The sequence below is a fragment of the Artemia sp. Qi Xiang Cuo genome, chromosome 15 (assembly GCF_049724085.1).
Source record: "Artemia sp. Qi Xiang Cuo chromosome 15, ASM4972408v1, whole genome shotgun sequence".
Lineage (NCBI taxonomy): Eukaryota > Metazoa > Arthropoda > Branchiopoda > Anostraca > Artemiidae > Artemia > Artemia sp. Qi Xiang Cuo.
Genome location: NC_142808.1, coordinates 6,368,363 through 6,384,048, shown reverse-complemented (window position 1 = coordinate 6,384,048; position 15,686 = coordinate 6,368,363). Strand labels below are relative to the sequence as shown.

Below are 15,686 nucleotides of genomic sequence, written 5' to 3'. Positions count from 1 at the left end.
TCGTGGGAGGGCTCATTCGAATGGAAATTAAAAATTCTAGTGCCCTTTTTAAGTGACCAAAAAATAGAGGACAATTAGGCCCCTTCCCACGCTCATTTTTTCCCAAAGTCACTTGATCAAAATTTTAAGATAGCCATTTTGTTCAGCATGGTCGACAATATAATAAATATGTCTTTTAGGATGACTTAAAATAATTTTTTTCTGGTAGTGGGGGGCAGGTCGGTGGTTATGTGGGAGGATCTTTCCATGGAGGAAGTTTTCATGAAGGAAGGGACATTGCTAAGAAGGGGACGCCAGATTTCCCAGCATTATTTAAAAAAAGGATCAGACATCAAATAAAACAATAAACAAGTTTTTCAACTGAAAGTAAGGAGCATCGTCAAAACTTAAAACCATTAGAAACTTTTAAGTATATGATTGGGTTCGCCCCCTAGTCAATCTTTAAGCCCCTAGTCGCTCTTTAAGCCAAAGATTTTTTAGTAGTTTCATATGAGCTATTTATTTTAATTAACGGCCTTTGTGATTAAGGGGTAATTTTTAAAGAATTGGAGCACAATTCGAACTTTAGCGTAAAGAGGGAGGTATTGACTAGGGGGTGAACTCCCTAATATACGTATTAAAAATTTATGGATATATAAGTTCGTTACGTAAGTTAATTCGTAAGTGACATATATATATATATATATATATATATATATATATATATATATATATATATATATATATATATATATATATATATATATATATATTACTGATAAAAACGTTCGTAAATAAAATTAAACAACTTTCGAGAAAGCCATTTAACCAAATAAAAGTAAAATTAATATAGAATTTTTTTTTAATTATTCATGTACGGTGAGCCAAAATCAAAACCTCCATTAATTAAAACGTTCAAAAATTAAATTGAAAAAAAACCAAGTTTTTTTTAACTGAAAGTAAGGAGCAACATTAAAACTTAAAACGAACAGAAATTATTCTGTATAAGAAAGGGGCTGAACCCTCTTCAACGCCTCGCTCAGGACGCTAAAGTTTGACTCTTTATCACAACTCTATTTTTTAAAACAATAAAAACTTTAGTGTAAAGACCGAAGCGTTGAGGAGGGGGCAGCCCCTTTCATATACGGAATAATTTCTGTTCGTTTTAAATTTTAATGTTGCTCCTTACTTTCAGTCAAAAAAACCTTTTTATTTTTATTTAATAGGCTAAAGTTAGACTTTCTGTCCCAATTCCTTCACAACAGCTGGTGAAACACAAGAGCCGTTGAATTGGGAGAAGTTGTGTTAAGCACTAAAAATTTTACAACAAACATTTTTTCAATAAAAGGTTAAAAAAAAATTTTATTATCTTAAAAATATTTGAGTGAAATTTGTGTTAATTTAAACAAAATTTGAACAAGTAAATTGAATTTTTACCCATATGAAAAAAGAATCAATAACAAGGTGTTTGCCTCCCGAGGACTTTGTCTGACGGTCTCAATAAGATATTATATTTTTTACTTGCATTTTTAAGAGCACTTTACGAGTCGGTGAAATGTATATATATATATATATATATATATATATATATATATATATATATATATATATATATATATATATATATATATATATATATATATATATATATATATATATATATATATATATATATATATATATATATATATATATATATATATATATATATATATATATATATATATATATATATATATATATTTGGGCTGAGGCGAGGGAAGCCCCTGCTAATATACGGAATAGTTTATCTTAGTTTTAATGTTACTCCTTACTTTCAGTCGAAAAAACTTCTTATTTTATAATATAAAGGGGCTATAGTCGAAAGAGAGCTCCAATTCATTCCAAAAGAGAAAGGCATTAGTAGATTATCATATCTTTGGATTTGATTGATAGTTGATATCGTTCTTTTTTTCTACTTTTTTAACTCATTTTCAGACCCGGTTTTGTCTCTTCCATATTTCGCCATATTATTTTCTAATCGTCGACTTTTCTTCTAGATACTTTATGCTTTTAACTTTATGCTACTATACTTAAACTTTAACAATTCTTCATACTTTTTTACTTCTTTTAACTCAGCTAGTCTAAAGTCACGTGTCAGCCTTTCGAAAGTCACGTGTCAGCCATTTGTGTCAGCGAGTCGAAAGTCACGTGTCAGCCATTTCTGTCAGCCAGTCGAAAGTCACGTGTCAGCCATTTGTGTCAGCCAGTCGAAAGTCACGTGTCAGCCATTTGTGTCAGCGATGCGAAAGTCACGTGTCAGCCATTTGTGTCAGCCAGTCGAAAGTCACGTGTCAGCCATTTGTGTCAGCGATGCGAAAGTCACGTGTCAGCCATTTGTGTCAGCCAGTCGAAAGTCACGTGGAGCGTAGGTCTTAAAGTTAGGTTGTTGTTTAGTTTGCTTCTTGTCGCCGGGGGAGTGGGGGGTATTTCCCTTCCTTAGTGATGCTCATGCTTACAAATAATTATTTTTAGTTAGTGAGATTTACCTAAATCTCCCCTAAACATATTTAACATACATAACATATTTAACATAACATATTAAACATATTTAAGCTTCATTTCCTTCCATAATGGCGAATAGTTAAAAAAAAACACCGGCATAACCAATATACTAGGTGCAGAAAAATAAACCGATTTTTATTAAAGCCATCTTTGTTTTTGAGTAAACGAGCTTCTGGGATTATCGATCATTATGGACCACTGGTGTTTGTTTGTTTTTTTTTCTTTTTTTTTAACTTCGGGTTTTTGATAATTTTATTTTTGCTTTGTTTTCTTCAAACTGAAGTTTTGTAAATCTCAAACTTTTATTTTGATTGTTTTAATTTTGTTTTCTTCAAGTTTGAGTTTTGACTATCAAGCGTTATGGACCAGTTGCGTGTGTATTTTTTTTTGTCTCCGAGTTTTATTTACTTTTTAGGATACAAAAGAAAGCTACGAAAGGGGAAAGCAAATAGTTGACGAAATTCTGAATGCTGGAGGTGTCGTGTCACAAAAGGCTTTTGCATTCTTAGCTGACCTTGCAATTAGACAAAATGATCCTATCCAAGCACTAGACATATATAGTACCAACTCATCGTCTCACTATAACGTTGTAAATATCAAGGTAAGAGTTTTTATAATGCTTCAATTATTAGACTGGATAAACTCAATCTATCTAAGACGAAATTGACCATATCCAAATTTTCTCTGTATTAGACAAAAAAAACATCGTCCAAGCACTAGACATATATTGGGATTAAAAACTACTAGCGTTACTGTTAGTGCAGCGTTTGGTGACTGCACAAAAAAGTAGAGGTACTTGTATCATATACCCCCTACCCAATATTTTTCTGTTTCTCTGACGCGCAATCCTAATGAAATATACCAAAGTAAGATAAAAATATAATATTTTAGAACAAAAATTTCGGCTATATATTTGCACATTAGGGGGAGGGGGTGTTTGTAAAGTATAGCGGGTTTGCATGGCTGATGTGTTAGGTACAATTATTCTGCATATTATGTAGTAAGAATTGTTTTCTAACTTCACACTGTCCTAATAATTCCCCTCCCCCTCTAATGTGCAAATATATATCCCAGATCATATATTTTCCTTCTATTCCGTCACTTCTCTTTGTCGTGTCTTACGCTGAAAGAAACTAACGAAAAAAAAACGGTTCTATAATGCGACAATGAATGAACAGCTTGAGCGGTAGGGGGTTTATCATACACGTACCCAAGTAGATAATCTAATAAATAGTATAATTAATCTTTTAGTGCCACAGAATTCCAGCTAAAACTCTACGCAAAATTGCAGTAAAATTCCGAGTAACGGTGAAAGGGTTACTGAATAAAAATCGAACAATAAATGGGAATTCAAGAAACTACATCCGAGTTCATTTTATTTAATGCTTTAAAAAAAAAAAAATCGCTTGCCAGGTCATCCTATCATAGCATATTTCTTATGATCATAGCTTATCATATGCTTATGATCATAGCCTATCATAGCTTATGATCATAGCCTATCATAGCTTATTTTATTAGATTGCGAAATATTATAATCTGAATTAATAGGTTCATTATAAATGGGGCTCAAATAAGTTTCTTTTGGTAAACATTGTTTCAAATTTTATTTGTCTCTCTTATCGTTTGTATTCTCTCTAGTTTTTCTAATTCTCTAGTTTCTCTAAATTCTCTCTTTCTATTGCTTCTGATATTAAAGATTAATAATTACTAGAAATACAATTTATGAACTCTATTTTTGTTTTAATTATTGGAAGTTGATTCTGATTTTATCATCTGAAATTTTTTGTAGATGATTCTGGAATCAATTATTGGAAGTTATTGTTGGTAATTATTGGAAGTTAATTCTGATTTGTTGGTAATTATTGGAAGTTGAATCTGATTTTATCATCTGAAATTTATAGTAGTTGATTCAGGAATCCATTATTGAAAGTTATTGTTGGTAATTGTTGGTAATTATTGGAAGTTGATTCTGATTTTATCATCTGAAATTTATAGTAGTTCAACGTTTAATGGTTGGTTTGATTTGCAATGTTTTGAGACATATATGATACCTGTAAATGACATGTTGCTTCCCCCTAGCTCTCCCAGTGGTAAAAGTTTTAAGTAAGACAAATATGTACTATAAAATATTATAAATATCATTTGAACCAAGGAAACGTATTCTTTTCATATTTTGCAGAATTTTGTTGCAAATACAATGAAAAGTCATATTTAGAGCTATTTTTGTGAGCTTTTCATTAAGAAGACCCATTTCTTTGAGCCAACCTAATCTTGGCTCAAAGAAATGTTTCTTCTCCATATACAAATATCTTCTTTGTCACTTTCTATATCTCCCCCTCTCTCTCTCTCTTTCTCTCTCTGTCTCTCTCTCTCTCTCTCTCTCTCTCTCTCTCTCTCTCTCTCTCTCTCTCTCTCTCTCTCTCTCTCTCTCTTTCTTTCTTTCATTCTTTCTTTCTATCTAAAAAATTAATTGTCTGTGGCAACCAAAACCCTATTATATCAGAATTATGTTCTAAATATGTTCTCTTGAATCCACAAAATATAAATGCAGTATATATCTTTGAAGATAAATCAAATTCTATTTGAAATTATAAAATATACCTTTTGTTTTAAACCTCGAAATATGATCGATATGTCATGATTAACAACTGTTATAAACATTTAGAATTGGCGTATAAACTTTTGAATTGGTAGAATGTAGATGGCTGTTAATATTCTTATATCAAAGACTGAAGATTCAATATCGCCAGCTATATTTTTGTGTTATATTTTCCTGATACGTGTAAACATTGGATTTACGGTACAAAGAACCAACCCTCCACAACAATGCTCCTGCAAATTTGGGTTTGGTTATTCCTGTTTATTTGTGTTTGTGTTATATTTTCCTGATTCTTCTAAGCACTGGATTTACGGTATAAAGAACCAACCTTCCACAACAATACTCCCACGAATTTGCGTTTGTTTATTCCTTAACAAATTCCTCATTTTCTACTTATGCGATTCTAGTGGGCATGAGTCATCATTCCTCGGTCTTTCCTGTGTTTACCAGAGCTCTTCCCCTTGTTTTGTTAATTAATTTAAATGTTTTATTAATTAAAATTATATTGTTAGTTGATTTTACTATACTTGTCCCCACACTGCTGAACGAATAATGTGTGCGTCTGAAAACAAGCTCAAATTGTCTCAGATGTGAAATCGGTTTTTTACGCACTGATTTTGGTTCTCCCATTTCTTAGTTTATTCTACTATCCATTTTTCCATTTTTGAAGTTCAAATTTTCCTCGGTCCTTCCTGTTTTTACCAGCGCTCTCCCCCTTGTTCTATTAATTAATTTAAATGTTTCGTTAATTAAAACTATATTGTTAGCTGATTTTAATATACTTGTCCCCACACTGCTGGACTATTGATGTGTGGGTCTGAAAACAAGCTTAAAGTGGCTCAGAGGTGAAATCAGTTTTTTACGCACTGATTTTTATTTTCCCATTTCTTAGTTTATTCTATTATCAATTTTGCCTTTTTTTAAGCACAAATTTTCCTTGGTCTTTTCTGTGTTTACCAAACCTCTTCCCCTTGTTTTGTTAATTATTTTAAATGTTTCGTTAATTAAAAATATATTTTTAATTGAGTTTACTATACTTGTCCTCACACTGCTGGACGCTTGATGTGTGCGTCTGAAAACAAGCTCAAAGTGTCTCAGGGGTGAAATCAGTTTTTTAAGCTCTGGTTTTGATTTTCCCATTTCTTAGTTTATTCTATTATTAATTTCGCCATTTTTGAAGTACAAATTCTCCTCGGTCTTTCCTGTGTTTACCAACGCTCTCACCCTTATTCTATTAATTAATTTAAATGTTTTGTTAATTAGAACTATATTGTTAGTTGAGTTTACTATACTTGTCCCCGCACTGCTGGACGATTGACCTGTGCGCCTGAAAACAAGCTCAAATTGTCTCAGGGGTCAAATCGGTTTTTTAAGCTCTGATTTTGGTTCTCCCATTTCTTAGTTTGTTCTATTATCCATTTTGCCCTTTTTGAAGCGCAAATTTTTATATGATTCCGTTTCTTCTCAGTTTGACTCTCTGTCCAACTTGGAGACTGTTCTTTTCATTAGAAGTTACTTTGAGACTGTACAAGATGCAATTAGTTTTTTTTTCAGATTTTGTTTTAAATCTCCCCTCCTTAAATTGGCCTAAAAGACCACGCCCTCTCGAAAAGTTTACAATCTTTTTTTTTGTTTTTTATTCGAATATCCCACCCCACCCCTCCTTTGAAAATACTATGACTGATTAACCAACGTTAAAAAAAAGACTAAAGAATATCAGTTTGACACAAATATAAAAAAAATTAAAAAAAATTGTGTTTTTCAAAATTGTGGTGTACCAAAAACACAAAAAGACACAAATATTGAATCTGATACAAAAATATCAAAAACATCAACGTATTTATCTTGTTTTGCTAAAATCCAGATATGTCAACTGTAATTGTTATGAGAAAGGTACTATCTACCTCAACCACCCTGGAAACATGTCACTTCTCTACCTGAATTAAAATCATGTTGCCATCAAGCCATTGGCCGACTGGAGGCAAAGCCAATACAGATAGTCTTAGTGAGAGGCAAAGCTGGCATAAGCCTTTTTCAGGATTGTATAAAAATGATGTCATTTTCACTTTTTGATAGATAGTCTATCCTCCATCCATCCTACGGCAGAACAAAATTAGATAGTCATAGAACTAAGGGAAGATCGAGATTTTGGCTTGACTCATGAGGGACAATGTTGACTGGACTTTTTATTCCAAAGGGGGGACTGAATTTGCTTGGGCTCACGGGTGAACAAAGGACCTAAGCCTAATAAACTTACCCCCTTAGAGTCTCAGGCGGACTACTGTGTTTTAGGATTGACACATGACAGACAAGGCCCCAGGACTTGTCTATAGTTTTCCAAGTGTTTTGGTAAACGGCGCGGGCAAACGGCGGAAGTAGCTATGACTCAAAATGGACAAATACTTGTGTTTTAGCTTTTGGAGAGGCACGCCCGCCTAGAGTCTCCGGCAGGTTGACCAAATTTTAGAATTGGCACATTACCGTTAAGTTGCCGGGAATTGCAGGCAAACAAAGATAGTGGGAACAAATACGGTTGTTTGAATTGGGGAAGTGGAAATTTACGCATCCATATATACATTTTGAACAATTAGAGAAAACGAAAAATTCAGTTTCTGATGAAGAGGACTTCCATGTAATTTTGTACCCACGTGTGCTAAATATTAAAAAAAAGAATGGTGGGTGAAAAATCAGCAAACAGTATACTGAAAACATAGGGCATCAAGCAAATTAAAAGTGTGTTGCTTTCCTTTGAAGGTGTATTTGTATTTGAGATTAATAGTGTTTGAACGGATAAAAGTCTTTGTCAAATTTAAATAAATTGTTTTGCCTTTTTTTTCATGGTTCAATCTGAACACCGACGAAAATGTGAGGATCCACCTATAGCTTTCTAATTTTGAAACAACTAAAAGAAAAGTCGTAGCTAATCATGGTTTTCAGGTATGAATTGACTTAAGATGCATCAGGATTTGATGTTATCCGTGCTTTAAAAGTTGGTCATGAAATAAAAGTTGAAATGGGGGATAAAAAATTCACACGACTTGACTGATTCACTGGAAAATCCCCCTGGCCATTCATTAGGTATAAAAACAAGATGCATCTCCTTAAATTCATCGATATGTGCTTCTAGTTTATCTTATTTCTCTGACCGCAGCTGGATAAACGTTTCATTGTGGATGCTTTGCCTCTTAGTATTTATATTTAATTTATTTTTTTATTTTTTAGGTTTTAGCTTTGAGTAAACTAAATCGTCCTGAAGATACATTTCCAATTATAAAAAGGGCGTTGGGGAGAGAAGATCAGAACAAAAGGACACAGCTAGGTTCTGATGTCCTATCCGAACTCCACGAGGCCATTAGCCGGGTTGAAGATTCTGTCCTCAAAGACGAACTGAATAGTGAACTCCAGAAAATAGAAAAAGCAATGAAAGAAGCCAATAGAATTACAGATAAGGTAAGCTACCCCAAACAAGGGACATAATGGTACTTGTATGATATAGCCCCTACCTAATAATCTTCTAATATGTATCTCTGACGCTCAATCTTAGTGAAATATACCAAAGTCGGATAAAAAAAAATACTTGAGAAAAAAATACGTGATATATTTGCACTTTGGGGGAGGGGGTGGGGATAAAGTATAGCGGGTCTGAATGCCTAATGTGTTACAATTATTCTGCATATTATGTAGTAAGAACTGTTTTCTAACTTCACACTGTCCAAATACTGAAAGTGGTCAAAAAGTCATTTGTAGCTGTATGAGGGCTATTTTCAAATATTTCAATATTGTAATCCCTCTTCTTTCCATTTATAGTAAAATATTTCCATTTTTTTACATTTATAGTTATATCCATAGTCATGATATACGAGGAGCGTCATATTTGGTGCATCCATTTAGAAATGCGACTTAGGAAAAAAACTTCGAAAAAAAAAGGTTTTCTTTGTGAAAAATTTAGCCTCCTGTGTATGGGATATAATTCCAATCCAGATAAGGAATTCGAACCATCTGGGATTCTTCAAGGTTACAGTAAAGAGATTTTTCCTTGCAAGGAATATGAATCATGTGTGTATTTATATAAGTAGAATGCTTATTGTGTCTCTATGAATTGCGTATGAACGGTAAGTAGCGTAGCGTAAAACACAACACCAGATGTGAGAAAACCACGACCCTTGTTTTGGATTGCACTTCTTGGCATTCCAAAAACCGTAGCCAGTACTTTTCTCGCAGACAAATTTTAACGGGCTTTCTTTCGCTTGCTTAGAGAAGTGGTTTGTCCCAACTGCATTAAGTGCTGTTTATCTCGGCGTTCTCACAGGCCAATCAAATTCTTATTGTCAGTAACTATTCTCTTCAAAAATTCTTCTGTCGTAATATCGTATCGATAATGATAAAATAAACGATTTTATAATCAAACGCTTCACGGTCATGCCGATCAGCGGCAGTTTTTGTCATCATAAAATATAAAGCATTAAACATATAAAGTCATGGCCATCGTCATACAAATTTATACGTTAAAAGAAAGTGGCAGAATCTATTCTTTATTTTTGTGTTCGTCCGTCAGCAGTTTTGGTCCCTAGCGAGCACAAAGTTCATAGTATCCTAGGTCTTTGGTCATTCTCTATTGTAAAAGACTTCAAGAAATTTCGGGAAGATGATCGGAAAATTCCATGACTTTAAACATACGATTATCACGATTTTTTTCATGATCTTTTTAACCAGCTAATCACTGACAGAAGAAAGCGTACCGCTCCTGTCATCGTGAATATTTGTATTTCTGTTGTTTTTTTTAATCGTATACATTGACGGACAATACTTCATTCATACTGTTAGGACTATAAACATCGCACAATTACGATGAATTACGGTTGTTGAGTGATATTTGGCCAAAAGAAAGCTTATCACGCTTCGTACCTCACACTACTATGACGCTTCATGTTTCAAGGCTATGTCTAGTGAACACGCGATAGTACGATGCTCCACTTTGCACAGCTAAAAGTGCACTGAGCCAACACGTACAGTGGTGTGTGGGTGATGACGCTCCTCAAACTACTTCTCGTATTATGCATAAACGAAGGTTACTTTCTGGACGACCCTCGTCTACATGAACACATTCATACACGTGTACGTACATAAAGTAGTACTGGAGTGTGTAACCACAAAAAGAGAACACATTCAAAGAAAATTTTCTATGCAATTATTAATTACAAGAAAAAAGCAGTAAGTGCAAATCAAAACATGTCCACAAGAGGATAACAGCCATAGGCAAAAGACCTAGCCATAGGCAAATCTCTTCATTTCACTTGGAAACCAATTTAGCAAACGACATTAATATATCAATTGAATTTTGTCAGTGTAGACCAACACTATACCGATCACATATACGAAGGTTGTAGATATTTCCCCTTTTTTTCTTCTTAAGATTGTAGATATTTCCCCTTTTTATTCTTCTTAAGGTTGTAGATATTTCCCCTTTTTTATTCTTAAGGTTTTAGATATTTCCCCTTTTTTGTTCTTAAGGTTGTAGATATTTCCCCTTTTTTATTATTAAGGTTGAATATATTTCCCCTTTTTTCTTCTTAAGGCTGTAGATATTTTTCCTTTTTTTCTTCTTAAGGTTGTAGATATTTCCCTTGTTTTCTTCTTAAGGTTGTATATATTTCCCTTTTTTTTTCTTCTTAATGTTGTAGATATTTCCTCTTTTTTTCTTATTAAGTTTGTAGATATTTCCCCTTTTTTATTCTTAAGGTTGTAGATATTTCCCCTTTTTTCTTCTTAAGGTTGTAGATATTTCCTTTTTTTCTTCTTAAGATTGTAGATATTTCCTCTTTTTTTCTTATTAAGGTTGTAGATATTTCCCCTTTTTTCTTCTTAATGTGTTTTATATTTCCCCTTTTTTATTCTTATTTCTTTATTTATTTCCCCTTTTTTATTATTCATTTTTTATATATTTCCCTTTTTTCTTCTTAAGGCTGTAGATATTTTCCCTTTTTTTATTATTAATGTTTTATATATTTCCCCTTTTTTTTCTTATTAAGGTTGTAGATATTTCCCCGATTTTTTCTTAAGGTTGTAGATATTTCCCCTTTTTTTATTGTTGTAGATATTTACCATTTTTTTTCTTCTTAAGGTTGTAGATATTTCCCCTTTTTTTCTTATTAAGGTTGTAGATATTTCCTCTTTTTTTCTTATTAAGGTTGTAGATATTTCCCCTTTTTTATTCTTAAGGTTGTAGATATTTACCATTTTTTATTATTCAGTTTGTTTATATTTCCCATTTTTTTCTTCTTAAGGTTGTAGATATTTCCCCTTTTTTTATTATTAAGGTTTTAGATATTTCCCCTTTTTTTTCTTATTAAGGTTGTAGATATTTCCTCTTATTTTCTTCTTAAGGTTGTAGATATTTCCCCTTTTTTATTATTAAGGTTGTAGATATTTCCCTTTTTTCTTCTTAAGGTTGTAGATATTTTCCATTTTTTTCTTATTAATGTTTTAGATATTTCCCTTTTTTTCTTCTTAAGGTTGTAGATATTTCCCCTTTTTTTCTTCTTAAGTTTGTATATATTTCCCCTTTTTTTTCTTATTAATTTTTTATATATTTCCCTTTTTTTTCTTATTAAGGTTGTAGATATTTCCCCTTTTTTTCTTCTTAAGGTTGTAGATATTTCCCCTTTTTTCTTCTTAAGGTTGTAGATATGTCCCCTTTTTTCTTCTTAAGGTTGTAGATATTTCCCCTTTTTTTCTTCTTAAGGTTGAAGATATTTCCCCTTTTTTTTCTTCTTAAGGTTGTAGATATTTCCCCTTTTTTCTTCTTAATGTTGTAGATATTTCCCCTTTTTTTCTTCTTAAGAAACAAGATTTTTGCTTGCTTTTTATATATTAGACAAAATTTTTGCAACAAATTTTGATAGCAGTTCCACCATAGAACTTTTACTGAATGGTTGTGTTCAACATTAATCAAATTTTTTAAAAATTCCTGAGATATTTCAGATATGCCCTTTTGACAACCTGGATGCTCTTAGTTTCTTTTAGTTTAGTTGACATTCTCCTCAACATGCTTTGGAAGTCTGAGCTTATTAAGCTTAGCCTTTCCTTTGAAATCGCGGTTACGTCCTTTGGCACCCTTGGGTACACGTATTGTCTTTTCTTTTACTTAAACATCTTCAGCAACATTTACTTGAAGTTCCAAAGTAATACCCTTAACCCTGGGGTATTGCACAGACGCCCTTTGTACAATCTAAATACAAGTGGTTTTCAATTTAGTTTTACATCCCCTATAGCTTTCCCTGAAAGTTTCAACTTAATATCATATTCTTTTACTTTGTGTCCATCTTTGGAGCAAATTTAATAACATCACAATACAAGTTGTATTATTATCACATGCCAGGGCTGAAAAACACCAGTAACTTTAATTGGGCGAAGGGTGTATTTTCTTGCAAGATTTTTTTATGCGGTTTCCCTCACAGTTTTAAGGACGTCTTTTTACGGTATTGTTAGTAAAAAAGGACTTGGCTTTTGTTCGTATTTTTTTTAAGAAAAGTGAAAAAACAACGATTTTTCCTTCCCTGGATTACTCCTACCCTCCCGAGGGCCACATCCATAATTTTGTTTGGGGGGGGGGGGGTATAAAACTGTTGAAACACTCATCAAAAATTTGTTTAAACGCATTGCGATTTGTTTTAACGTATCAGAAAAATATATCGGGGGGGGGGGGCACGGCATATTGCCTAGCCTCTTTAATTTTCGTGAAGTGACACCAGTGATCGACGCCAGTGGTTTAGATGGGGAATAGAGGACGTTTTTCTTGTAATATTTTCTCGGCTCATTTTGAATCTAGTTTTTGTGTTCATGTTTAGAGCAAATTTAATAATATCACAACATAGCTTGCATTATCGTCAAGTAGGTTATATCAACGTAAATGGCATTTACATTGGATATTGAACTAAATCAAAATACACTATTTGTATCCAAGGTTGTCAAAAGGGAGTACATGTGATATTTGCGGAAAAGTTAAGAAAGTTAAGTTGAAACTTTCAGGGTATGTGTAGGGTAATAGTTGCGTTATATTTTCTATACTCAAGGTTGTAACAAGATATGGGCTGGAATCCTTTCAACTCCATAGAAACCAAAAAATTGTGCAGATTTTCAAATTCTATATAATTGAGTATTTTCTCTCACTACACGTCGATTGAAATTATTATGGTAAAGCTTTTGTTGAAAAATTTTTTTCAAAAGTTTGGAAAATATTAAAATATTAAGCCAAAATTTGGAGTCTTATTGGTAGAAACTTAAACGATGTAAAATATTTTCTAAGCGCAAAACGCAAAAGGATGTGTAAAATAAAAACCGCCAGAAGCGTTCACTATACAAATAAAAGAATTTTGTTTTAAATATATAACATTATTTAGAAAAGGATCTAACTAAGGAAAACTTTCTTAATAGTATTTCTTAACTAATGCACCACGTTATATAGGTACTTTTCCGTGTCCTGTCTTTTCCTTGTCACGTTTCCCCTATATTTGGGACAATACTTTTTTATTTGGATTGTCCCCAATCATTGCTTGTATTCAACAAATTTCGTAGGATAGTTGCATCTGTGTGCCATTTGACAACCTTGATGCACTTAAACTCTTTTGTTAAGTTCAATAACTGCAGTAGTAGGAACAGCAGCAGTACCAGTAGTTGTAGTAGGAGACCTAGCAGTCGCAGTCAAAGCTGCAGTAGCAGTCGAAAATAGTCGTAGTCACAGTCATAAGTAGTTGGAATTGCAAGTAACCGCAGTTGTTGTCGCAAATATTTGTAGTCACAAGTAGTTGTAGTCGCTATTAGTTGCAGTCGCAGTCAAAAGGAGTCACAGTTGCAATTAGTCGCCGATTGTCGTAGTCACAAGTAGTCGCAGGCACAGTCACAAGTGTTTGCTGACACATTCGCAAGTGGTGACAGTTTTAGCTCCAGATAGCCGCAGTTGCCTGTATTTGCAGTTGTTATTAATCGCAGTTGTTTTTTTTTTCTATAATGGTTAACGTCATGTACTTTTTTGGCAAACATCCGCCATGCTCGGCATAGTTTAGTCACTGTTGGCACAGTTCCTCCACGCTTGGCTTGCGCAACCTGGTGTACATGATTTCTAAGACTATATAGCCCCTCGAGAGTCTTTAGTTGTACAACAATTATGTTCGCAGGAATTCTTTCGGAAGCGGTGTTTCGGGAGGGGGGTAAATCGAATTTTTAACTCCGTTAATATTATATTTATTTGTGTTAGAGTTATTTTCCAAAATTGAAAAAATTGGTGTAAGAACTTCATAGTTTTCAACCACCTTCCCTCTCCGCCTATGGTCTTCCCAGAAAAAGAAGTGCTCAAAAACACTTTGATTGGAAACGGTAAATTCGTTATTTGTTATTCATCTACTTACAAAATATGAAATGCGTTCGTATCTTAAGATTTTTCAATTTTTCATACAGGTTTTTCCATTTTCAATGTGCCTACCAGGAATGTTGGACTTGTACCGAAAGAAAATATTTTCAGTCCAGTCTAGTGATTATATTTACTTTTACAAATTGTAGCTCATACATCCGATTTGATATTCCTAAAATCCAACTTGCTTTTAATAGATCAAAGTCTTTTGTCTTTTCTCCCATGTTGAACTGGATTCAGTGTTACCAGATGTCTGGTTTAAATTTGCGCCACATAAAAGTGAAAATGCGCCAAAAGTACCATTTTTCTAGTGAAGTTTTGCCGAATGAACGACCCCCCCCCCTCAAATGCGCTAATTTGAAAAATTCAATGCGCAACCGCCTCAAATAAGTTTCTAAATGTCGCAAATGCGCCCCATCTGGCAACTCGAACTGGATTAAGGAGGAGTGAATCTAGGTGTCAAAGTCTAACCATAGGAATACATTTTCGTTGTGAACGCTCATAAACTGGGTTTGTTATCGTGGCGATCCAAGCAGTAGCGCTACTAAGACTCGTAGGATCTGTTTGAGAATTGAGTGCGAATAAAATCGGTGACTAGCCTTAATTATTCCTAAATATTGGTTTGTGAGTCACTTTTTCGATGGAAAAAGTCATTATTTCTTGGAATTATTTAGTTCTTTCCTTCTCAAGATTCCGTAAGATATTTTTTTTTCAGACGTTGGCAGAAAATTTACTTGCTCCGATTGAAATGAAATTACAAGAAAACCCAAAACAAGCATGGGATAACGCCCTGAGAGATGTTTCTTTCAGTAGAAATAGAAGAGACCAAAGACGCAGAAACGATGAATATGATTAATAGTGAACATGTCTGATTTATTAGATATTTTTCATGTTTTTTTTATTTAAATTAACATGAATTGTTTTTCAAAGTGTTGTGTTTGCCACTTTTTCAAAGCCAAAATTAATAGCTTATGGATTTTATTCGCATTGAAGATGAGAAAATCTTATCAATACAGTCACACTTTTTCTGTGAAAAATTGTGATTTAATTCTCTTCTTAGAATAATTTGTCACATCGTGAATACTTTCGATTTTCCACAGATTTTTTTAACTTCATAAAACTATTGTGCACATAGTTTTGTGTGATCAGAAAAAAGAA

General features: G+C 33.2%; 1 protein-coding gene across 1 annotated transcript in view; it reads left to right on the top strand.

The window, feature by feature from the left end:
• The window catches only part of LOC148943265 (pentatricopeptide repeat-containing protein 2, mitochondrial-like), a 60,866-nt gene extending 45,393 nt beyond the window's left edge, over positions 1 to 15,473 (top strand). Inside the window, exons 5-7 of the mRNA XM_089100912.1 lie at positions 2,939 to 3,124; positions 8,345 to 8,572; positions 15,244 to 15,473. Of these exons, the coding sequence (XP_088957038.1) occupies positions 2,939 to 3,124; positions 8,345 to 8,572; positions 15,244 to 15,384 (555 nt within the window). The 3' untranslated portion in view covers positions 15,385 to 15,473. The remainder of the gene's footprint in view (positions 1 to 2,938; positions 3,125 to 8,344; positions 8,573 to 15,243) is intronic.
• Positions 15,474 to 15,686: the final 213 nt, after the last annotated feature.